The sequence below is a fragment of the Lolium rigidum genome, chromosome 5 (assembly GCF_022539505.1).
Source record: "Lolium rigidum isolate FL_2022 chromosome 5, APGP_CSIRO_Lrig_0.1, whole genome shotgun sequence".
NCBI lineage: Eukaryota > Viridiplantae > Streptophyta > Magnoliopsida > Poales > Poaceae > Lolium > Lolium rigidum.
In genome coordinates, this window is record NC_061512.1 from 8688960 (window position 1) to 8700119 (window position 11160).

Genomic DNA, 11160 nt, shown 5'->3' on the forward strand with positions numbered 1-11160 from the left:
ACCCGTCGGCCGACACAATTAATTTAAACCCAACCGTCGCCTACCTCGCGACGGAAGTTATTGGCGCGCAGCGACGGTGCGGTTCCGCGCGAGGGCGCGGCGGCGCGCGTCCCGTCGCGCCTAACTCGCGTGCCGGCGTTAATGAGCGCCACCGCTCCTCCGCCTCCCTCCGGCCTATAAAAGGGGCGCCTCTCATCGTCCCTCTCACACACAAACCCTAGCGCCTCTCTCCCAAACCCTAGCCGCCACCATCTCTCAACAAGACTCGACGCTATGTCCGGTAGAGGCGGAGGCCGACCTCGCGGCCGCGGCCGTGGTCGTGGTCGTGGTCGTGGCCGCGGCATAGGCCGAACGCTCGCCGTCGCCTCCCACGCCGTCGTCTTCATCGTCGGAGATGGACGTGGAGCCGGACGTCCTGTTCGAGTTCGTCCACGTCCTCAAGGGCGACCCGCGCGACATCCAGAGGTTGCCGGACTCCTTCGCCGAGTACGTCGGCGGCGTACGCCCGCGCACGATGCATCTGCGGGAGCATTCGTGCGGCTACTGCCGGTGGATCGTCAAGGCGATCTACGACGCGCGCGGCAAGATGTACCTCAACATCGGGCCGGGAGAAGTTCGCGCGCCACCACAGCCTCGAAGCGGGCTTCATCCTCGTGTTCTCCTACTTCGGCAACAGGGACATGAGCGTCAAGGTCTTCGACGAGAGGCGCCGCCTCCGGGACTACCACGTCGACAGGGGACCTCCCACGACGACAGCAGACCGACGAGGAGGACGACCGAATGAGTGTTGTTTCTTCGCGGCGAATACGTGCATGGAGGTTTCCGCACTGTTCGCCTCATCGGTAGAACCAACAAGGGCACCATCCTCCCGCTGGATTTTCCAGTTTAGGTGACTCGGTGTGCCCTCGAGTGTTCTTTCTTAGCAGCGAACACACGAAACCTTCGATGCACGGCCTAGTTAGGTTTAGTTTCTTTGCAATATTTTATATTTGTGTCCACCATGGTTCAAACTATGTATTAGTTTGTGGAAAACCATGTTCCAAACTATGTCTTCGTGTAAACCACGTTCCCAATTATGTATTAGTTTGTGGAAATTGAAATAAAAATGCCGGAAAAATTATTTTAAATGTTTGGGGGCGGCGTTTGGGGGACGCGGCTGGGGAGCGACGTCCCCCAAACGCGGCACGAACGAAACACGTCCCCCAAACGCTCGATTCGGCGCGGTTTGGGGGACGGTTTGGGGGACGCGACTGGAGATGCTCTAAATCATGATAACTGAGCAACTTGAATAAAAATTTAAAAACAGTAATCGCTGTAACCGAGAAAAAACCGGGAGTAAATTGGTTTTCTGATGCTCGGACTGGTCCAGCTGTCCAAACGCTTCCCCGTCGCCTCGTCTCTCTCTCGAACCCAACAACCACCCGACCCAGACCGGTTCGTCGCCCCTCTCTTCCCCCGGCCGCGAACCCTACCCGCCGCCGCCGGCGGACCCGACCAAGGAGGACGGCCTCCAGCTCGCCCGCGAGCCATGCCGCACGCGCGCTCCGATCCGGTGAGCTCCCTCCCCCCCCCCCCCCCGTCTCCAGATCCACGTCGCCGGCCCACGCGCCCGCGCCCACGTCGCCGCCTCCCCTCCTCCCACATCGGGGGATCTACCTGCCCATGCACCGGAAGGAATCCCGCCAATTTCGTCCCGCGCGCGCGGCGTGCTGGCTTGCGGTATTGCAGAGTGATTTTGGGTGGGGTTGGTACCGTGGGAGCGAAGCAACCATCGAATTGCACGACTGACTCTTTCCGTAACCGAGATAGGGGTCGACTCACAGAGCGACCATCCGTAGACAGTGAATTCCGTTGCGTGGAATGGATTGGGGGCGGTTTTTCGTTCCTAGCCTGAGAAACCTGTTGTTATGCAATCAGTGTACCTGACACTTGTGCATTTATCTTCTGCTCAGGGGTTGGACGTTGAGCCAGCAGCGGAGCCGTCCAGCTTCCGCAGCGCCAGCCCTTTCCCCAGAAGGAAGCGTGCGAAGCTGCTGACGACGGAGGAGCTGCCGCACGGGGAGCCCCTCGGTTGTTCCGTGTCGACCTGCGATGATCCGCGGGAGAACTTGATTGCCGGGTAACAAACCTTCATCTATCTCTGTCTGTTTATTATTTCCTTTTGAGTGGATCCCACTTTTTACCCTATATTTTGGCATTTGTGACACTAATTACCCTGTCGAATAAAAAACCGCGGAGATTACCCTTTTTATAAGTTTTGGACCCTGAATTTGGTGCTTATTCATTGGGTAAGGTGCCAGGTGATGGCCGGGATCTGAAAATACCAAAACAGTGACGGGGAATGGAACATATGTATAAAAGAATTCTGGAGATGATCCTCGATGACGCCCTCCGATATTTAAATATTTTGTCACGTCACATCGACGTATCATGCATGTTCCATCTAACAATAACGAGCAAAATGCGAAACTGAGGTTAAAATGTGTTCAAGGTCTCCTAAATGTTATAGTTTTGCTAAACGTTCTACTAAATGGGGTAATCTGTGTCACAAATGCATAACTAGAGGGTAAAAAGTGGAATTCACTCTTTCCTTTTTTTTTCCACTTAAGTTGGAATTGATTCTCGATTCTGCCCGCACGGTTGATCAGGTGTTCGGAGGAGCGGCAGATTGCTTCCTGTAGTGGCGATCAACCGCAAAGCTCAGGCCCTTTCGTCGCAATGCAGGAGAATGTTTCTTCCGTCGATAACGGCGGCGGGATCTACCCGCAGACTGGGGCGGGCTATTCTGACGGTCAAAATGGGTACATTGCATACCCGCAGCATCAACCCCTGGAAGGATGTATGTATATGAATGAGCATGGGCACATGTGCGGGCCTTACGCGCCCAAGCAGCTCTACGAGGGGCTATCCACTGGTTTCTTGCCTCAAGACCTTGCTATTTATGCTCTTGTTGGTGGGAAGATGGTCAATCCTGTATCCTTGAGTCTTCTGGAGCAGTTCCTCTCACAGTGGAATTCTGCTGCTGCGGTTGCCACGCCGAGTGAATCAAAGGAGAATAAGACAGTCGCTCGTACTGATAAAATGGCGCTTCGGGATGTATGTCATGCATCTCTAACTGTATCTCTGCACATCGTCCAGCCCCTTGTCTACCTTCCTGATTTGTGTTTTTCCCTGTTTTCTCACTAGGTTATTTCAAGTGATGAACCATGCTGGATGTTCGAGGATGCAGAAGGCTCCCGCCATGGGCCTCATTCTCTTGCTGAACTTTCTTATTGGCATCATAGTAGTTATCTCCAGGATCTTTCAATGGTAAAAATAAATTAGCAATCAATATCACATGTCTTGTAAATCCCATCCTCTTGCTTTATGTTGGTAAATGAATGTGTTATCCACTCCAGCAACAATGTCATTCCTGTTCCCCAGCAATGTTTCCATTGAAGTTAGGTAATGGAAGATCTGCAATAGTTACAAGGCAATTCTATGATTTGGTCATAACTAGCGAATTGCTCTACAATATCAGTCTGATACATACGCTATCTTTTTTAGATGCTGGTTTTGTAAAGACCTCTTGAAATTTGTTGTATTGTTGGCTTGAATGCCCCTGCCTTTATTTTTTTAGACCGCGTCTTGTCATGGTGAGGAACATCCGATACATATTTTTTTTGCATTTCTCTTCCCGTCTTCTCAAAGACAAATAATTGGTTAAGTTAGTGAAGTTGAACAACAAATTCATATCATATAGGCTATTTTCTGTGTATTAAATTAACTAAACTTCTATGAAACAAAATAAGATATAGTTCTTGTGGAATTTCTATCTGCTATATTTCCTTGTTTTCTCAAGGATCAAGTTAAACAACAAAGGAATGTGTTGTGCTTCTATATTCTGTATACTGTAATACTTGCAGATCTCCATCAACTGCAGTGCATGTATATCTGTGATTTACTTTCTTTATTCTTATTAGTCCGCAATCTGAATAATACATGTTCTTATTATAGGTTTATCATGTTGATAGCAAATTTGGTCCATTTACACTTGTCTCACTAGTTGATTGGTGGAGTGGTGGTCACACGGAGCATCCAGAAGCTACAGAGAATGGTTCGGGGTCATTTAGTGCTGTAATGGGTGACATAGTCGATGATATTGGCAATCAGCTCCATGCCGGTATAATGAAATCAGCCCGTAAGGCTCTAATTGATGAAATATTCAGCTCTGTGCTTCCAGAAATTATTGCTTGTAGGAAAACTGAGAAGCAACTAGCTGCGAAATTGAAGACCAAAGCTGTTAAGGTGTGTTTTATTTGGCGCAAAGTTTTCTAACAAGAGCACTTCTTATTATGACGCCTTTTCAGTTTTTCACCACCTCTCCTGCATGTTTATGACATTTGCAGCCTGCCAATGTGAGCAGCAAGAAGGCTTCAGCGCTGAAGGGCAAGGTTGATACACGGTCTACTATTCACAGAAAAGAAAACTCGTACAATACAATACAAGCAACTTCTTCCGTGGCTATTCAATCAGTTGCAGTGCATGCCAAATTTGCTGATATATTATCAGCTGTCTGGCAAACTATTTATTATGAATCCATGAAGAATTTCTGGGACGGGATACTTTATGATCCTGTTATGGACTACTGTGGTGAATGGCTTAAGAGAAATCGCCTATCGAGTCTTCCCTGTACAATTGTTCCTGGTGCCTCATCAGATAACAGAAACATGAAAGAAGCTGATGAACCGAAGGTTTTTCCACTGATACTCACTGTATTTATTTCTTGGAAGGGGTTTATTTGGTGTTTATACCTTTCTTTTGTCATATATGATAGCTGATGCTTTCTGTGCCTTGCAGGAAATATGTGATTCAGAGGCTCTTGAGTGTGACATGGATTTCCCACCTGGATTTGGGCCAAGTTTGGAGTGTGCTGAGAGCTCCCTCTCTCGACCTTTGTTAGACATTGACTCCTGCGAGGACAAAATTAGGCGGAAGCCTGAATCATGTTCCACTATATATTTTGACCCCTCATCGGGAGTCCAGTTAATGCTGGCGAATGAACTATACGTGTCAGCAAAGGAAACTTTGTTTCATCATTTCAGGGAGGTTATTGCAGAAGAGATTACAAACTGGTTATGCTTTGGGCTTGAAGATATCACCGATCAAGTAAGATAACAATTATTAAGAAAACTCTTATAACTACTGAAATTTTGAAGTTTAGTTGGTTCATGTCGGCGTCCTGTGTATTGCAGGAACTAATTCGTACCCCTGTTCATGCACCGGATTCTCCTAGTTCTACTGGAATGGACATTCATGAAACACCAATTCCTCCTGAAATGGCTCTAGATAAATTGTTGGATGCTGCTAAAATGGCTACAGATGCAATAAGCAGTCCGTCTGTAATGGCTCTAGATGAAGTATTGGTTACTGCTGAAATGGTTACAGATGCTGTACCCAGTCCTGCAGACATTACCACGGATGGGATGTCATGTGTTGCTGAGGCGGAAACAGATAAAATGCTCACTTCCCATGGTAAATGATCATTCTTATGTTGTATTTTCTCTTACCTGAGCTTGATTACATTATTTTGACCCACTTAATTTGGATGCAGTGGAACATCAATGCCCTTCAGCATCTTATGCTAGTATATTTGAAAAGCTTGATGTATCAGAGACAGCTGAATTGGATGAAAGTTTTGATGAGGTGCCTCCTGGAATGGAGATGGGCTTACCTTCTGTGGTGGTTATGGACAAAAACAAATATCGACCTCCAAAATCAGTGAACTCTATGCTTGTAATTTCTAGATATATTACCTTGGCGGTCTGCCGGCAAACACTGCATGAGAATGTCGTGAAAGAGTGGGCATCTCTCTTATCAGATGCTATTAGCAAGTGCTTTGATTCATGGTATACCAAGCGGAATGTTGTGTCTAGAAACATTGATGAATCATTGAGACCAAAGGAATATGCATACTACAGGAAGAGAAAGTTAAGGAGCAGCTGTGAAGCAGTGCCATCCAAAAAACCATTGGAAAATCCAATGGATGAGCAGCTTTCCAAGCCTCTATCTGAGCTTGTTGACCGCAGGGTTCATCTTAAAAATGTCCAGGTAACAAAGAAGGCTGGGAAGTTGAAAAAGCTCTCCAAGAGTCCAGCCAAAACTCTTGATAATGACGTGCACACTTTGAATATCAAACAAGACTTTAAGCGGCTTTCCAGTGACGTACACACTTTGAAGGGTGGGAAGTCGAAAAAGCTCTCGAAGAGTCATGCCAAAGTTCTTGATAATGACGTGCACACTTTGAATGTCGATCAAGACTTGAAGCGGTTTGCCAGTGACGTACACACTTTGAAGGCTGGGAAGTCGAAAAAGCTCTCGAAGAGTAACGCCAAAGCTCTTGATAATGACATACACACTTTGAATATCAAACAGGACTTGAAGCGGCTTTCCGGTGACGTACACACTTTGAAGGCTGGGAAGTTGAAAAAGCTCCCCAAGGGTCATGCCAAAACTCTTGATAATGATGTACATACTTTGAATGTCGAACAAGACTTGAAGCGGCTTTCCAGTGACGTGCATACTTTGAGTATCGAACAAGACTTGAAGCGGCTTTCCAGTGATGTGCACTCTTCAAATATCGAACAAGACTTGAAGCGGCTTTCCAATGATGTGCCAAAGAGTAAGTATTCTGATTCTATTTTCTTCTTCTCATGTACATTTGCATATATGTAACACATACATCTTTCTTTTCCAGGACAAAGGACTTCTCATCTTACTAGGAGTCATCTGGTTGATAGTAAGGTTCCTATTGAGAATGAGAACGAAAGTATGCCCACCAAGCTTGCAAAGAAAAGGAAGCCCAAGAACATGTCTACTGACTCCAGTCAAAAGGCGAAGCCATTGATTTTATGTCCAGTGTCAGATGGCTGTGCAAGAGCTTCCACCAGTGGATGGGAGTGGCGTAATTGGGCACGAAACGCCACTCCATCAGAAAGGACTCGTGTGAGAGGGTATCGTGTTCGGAGTATTCTTTCAACTTCAGCTAATAACGTGTGGAAAAGTCCACAAGTCAAAGGTACATCTGCGCGAACAAATCGGGTTAAGTTACGGAACCTGTTAGCTGCTTCTGAAGGGGCCGAGCTGCTTAAAATTACCCAATCGAAGGTAAAATAAATTGTTGCATGTACAGTTGTACACAAGTTTCTCTTGCCATGAGGCTGACTGACCACTGGCTACCTTGGCATACAGGCAAGGAAGAAGCGGTTACGTTTTCAAAGGAGCAAGATCCATGAATGGGGTCTGGTGGCCCTTGAGTCGATTGATGCAGAAGATTTTGTTATTGAATATGTTGGTGAACTGATTCGTCGGCCGGTAATATTTTTGTATTGAATCAATGTTAGCATCATCGATGTACTTGTTTTTTCTTATGAATTTTAGATATATCTGCACCATACAGGTCTCGGACATACGTGAGGCTCAATATGAGAAGAGTGGAATTGGAAGCAGCTACCTTTTTCGCTTGGACGATGATTATGTGGTAGGTGTAAAAGATTATTCATTTCTGCTTTTATCTAAAATGGTGTGCTGCATCCATATCTTTATGTTCGATATTTGCTTCTTAGACAATAGTAGTTTGGTATTGTTGAAGCAGTACAAAAAGTTATTTAGCTATGTGAGAATAGTTATGAAAAGCACAAATGCCATCTTTTAATCGACTGAGGTCCTTGTGCTGCTTTGCAGTCTCAAACCTGTGATAACATCATGCTTTATCTTCAATTTTTGTCACTGCACCTTTTTCGCTTGGACGATGATTATGTGGTAGGTGTAAAAGATTATTCCTTTCTGCTTTTATCTAAAAAGGTGTGCTGCATCCATATCTTTATGTTCGATATTTGCTTCTTAGAAAATAGTTTGGTATTGTTGAAGCAGTACAAAAAGTTATTTAGCTATGTGAGAATAGTTATCGAATGCACAAATACCATCTTTTAATCGACTGAGGTCCTTGTGCTGCTCTGCAGTCTCAAACCTGTGATTAACATCATGCTTTATCTTCAATTTTTGTCACTGCACCTTGTGCAACTCTGTTCACTGGCTCCACATTTTCTTAATTTGCACAGGTTGATGCTACTAAGCGTGGGGGTTTAGCAAGATTTATCAATCACTCATGTGAGGTAAGCTGCTTAACAATAAACATTCAGTCGGGATTCCTTCAACATACTAAGTATCTCATAATTTCCATGCCAGCCGAATTGTTATACAAAAGTAATTACTGTGGAGGGCCAGAAGAAGATTTTCATTTATGCAAAGAGGCGTATATACGCTGGTGAAGAATTGACTTACAATTACAAATTTCCCTTGGAGGAAAAGAAGATACCATGCCACTGTGGTTCCCAAAGGTAATCATTTAGAGGATGCAGGAGTTCTTCTGTTTTTGTTAATTGATGCTTATATCATGGAAGTTAATGCATTTTATATGTTTGTCTACTGATTATCCCTTCGCCCTCCTATACATTGATACTCAAATGCCAAGTAAGTTATTGCACAGGAAGAATTGTCACAAAACTGTTGATAGCTGCTACCGTTGTTTGTACTTAACTCCACCATCGCACATATTCATGTGTGCTAGACTGCCACCTGTATTAATTTCATGTTTGTATTCATTGGAATTGGATACAATATTTATGCTACTGCGTAGTTCTGTTTTATCTTAATATGTTATATATGTTGTTAGCTGTTTTGTGTTTTGTGCTTTTTGAGGTTATTTCTCTTTTACTCCTGCAGTCTCCCTCTAACTATTTACTTGCTGTTTAGGTGCCGTGGATCAATGAACTAAGAAGTCAAGGCGATAACCAAGGTTATTTCTCTTTTACTCCTACAGTTGCAAATATCTGCAATGGACGGCTCAGAAATTAGCTTGTAGATTATTCCTTATCCTCTGTTTTAGCTATCATTCTTATTGGTGAAAATCTTAAAGTTGATGATATGCCACCCCAAAGAGTGACCTTATGGTATTCCTCAATTGCAACAGAAAATTGTACTAGCATATCATCGGTGGACATTTTTAGAGTGGTGAATCATTGCCTTTGCCTTATTGTGAGCTTGAAATTTGCGTGTGAAGATTATCGTTGGGCTACCTGAATATTTGATTTTCAGGGGTCTAAAATTCTGTCGAACTTAAACAGCATATATATGTTTCTTCACATGGAACTGCATCAGCTACTTCTGTGTATCGTGACTATTTCTTCTCTTTGCAGGAGCTAACTATAATGCAATTTGGTATACAAGTGTACAAGTTGAGATGCAAGGCATCACTACATTTACACTGAAGTTTGACAACAGAACCACCACTCCCAGAATTACGACAGGTACCTATATCCCATATGCACTCCTCAAGTCTTCAATTCACTTTTAAATATCATGCGCAAGATTTTTTTTCCAAAGCATGTACGCGCAAAAAAGTGCCGATATATGTTTCTGGTGTCAAAAATCTTATTAGGCCTTGATTAACATTTGTTTTGTCTGAATTAGATACACATTCACCAATAGTCAGCAATTGTTTTGCCAAGTCTTCTATAATCTTTTATGTTAAATTCAGTTCAAGAGTTGATTAATCATTAATGATCAGCTAATCACTGTAGCAAACTTAATTTCTAGGGAATTGAGAAATAATTCGATTGGTTTAGCAATGGTGCAGCTCCCTTTTCTCTTCATATCTCTGTTTTTCAAGATTGGCTTAACCCCACTACTGAAGCCGTGGACATGCTATGCATTCGGATGATTGGATAGTAGTATGCCTTTTTGCTAACATTTCTGATATAATGATCCTGGTGGATGTAATCAGCTCTTTTAGACTTCAGCAGCTTTGTAGGAATGTAGTAACTTCTAGGTCTATGATTTGGAAGCCTTTTAATTTCCCTATAGCCGGTGTGCGGACCTATTTTGCATGTACATTTAAGCCTGATCTAGCACCAAAACCAGTGCCTAGTGAGCATACATGACATCATAATTCCATATTATTATCTACCAAGTACTATTAGAGTATAGAGCACAGATTATGTCTCCGTTGTTGTCAACTTTGGAGCTACTTTTGCTTCTCTAACTCACAAAGACTTGCTGGAGACTTGGAGCTTTTATTATCTTCCTTTTGTCCGTTGGCAGGATTTCATACCAAAGTAAGGGATCGTGGAACAAACTGTTTTGGGAGATTACAGTTTCTTACCTTCTGACGAGGAACAAACCACACAATTTATTTAGGCTAGATGAACTAATTCAGACTATCCAGAGTAAGGGTACAATCGCTGGCTATTGGTTGCCTCTGCCTTGTGGAAGACTGCAAAGGGAACTTTCTTCCTCAGTTCCTCTGGCATCAAAGTGAACAGGAGGACAAGTCAGATCACCATGGATGGAGCTAGTGAGTGGTTACTTGTTGACAAGGTTAATACTAATGTGCTTGCTCATATCTGGATAGAATTGGAATATCAAACCTTGTACATGCCAACACTTATTATTATTACATTGACCGATTGAAGATATAGAGTTTACATTGTGGTTATTGGCAAGAAGTAATCCAAGTAGCTGTAAAAAACAAAACGCAAAAAGGCACATAATGAAGTTTTTCCTTGATATTCTGAGGATCATGCTCTTTGCCCTGGCGTTTTAATCAACTTGAACTACCCGTGCATGTTTGGCGTTCATGGCAGTATGGACATATAGCATTCTCGGTTGCTCATGCATGACAGAGGGAATCTTCTTTCCTGCTTCATGGGCCTCTGATGCCTTTTCTGTGTACAGATGTTGTACCAACATGGCCAGCATCCATCTCTTTTGCACCGGGAGCAGCATGAATCAGACTTGGGCTTTTTTTTTTGTCTTGTCTTTAGTTGCTTGAAGCTTGTAGATTGTGTGGATACACTTTCATCCGACTCATTCTCTTCGGATGGACAAGAGTTCAGACCTAGACTGAGTGTATCCAGGGGTAAACTTTATCAAGGGGTGCCATTGCACTCTTAATTTTTTGGGGGTCGAAACTGCACTCATGTTATATGTTGAAAATCACTATACAAATTGTGCTTTTGGGCCTAGCTGTCCCTTCTATTCTGGTGAGAGTTTTTTATTCATGGACCTGCTCGTGTGGTTGCAGGAACGTATATCTGGGATTTGTATGTAGAGGCGTCATGC

The 11160-nt window shown here is 44.0% G+C and overlaps 1 protein-coding gene across 1 annotated transcript; it reads left to right on the forward strand.

The window, feature by feature from the left end:
* The first annotated feature begins 1528 nt into the window (after nucleotides 1–1528).
* Nucleotides 1529–10607, forward strand: LOC124655596 (histone-lysine N-methyltransferase ATXR7-like). Its single transcript, XM_047194464.1, has 17 exons — nucleotides 1529–1552; nucleotides 1953–2119; nucleotides 2649–3096; nucleotides 3187–3309; nucleotides 3997–4287; nucleotides 4389–4733; nucleotides 4840–5148; nucleotides 5235–5514; nucleotides 5594–6661; nucleotides 6737–7146; nucleotides 7231–7353; nucleotides 7439–7519; nucleotides 8100–8153; nucleotides 8227–8378; nucleotides 8794–8836; nucleotides 9237–9347; nucleotides 10141–10607. Exons 1-15 carry the CDS (start codon nucleotides 1529–1531, stop codon nucleotides 8813–8815), a joined length of 3897 nt encoding a protein of 1298 aa, XP_047050420.1. The 3' UTR covers nucleotides 8816–8836; nucleotides 9237–9347; nucleotides 10141–10607.
* Nucleotides 10608–11160: the final 553 nt, after the last annotated feature.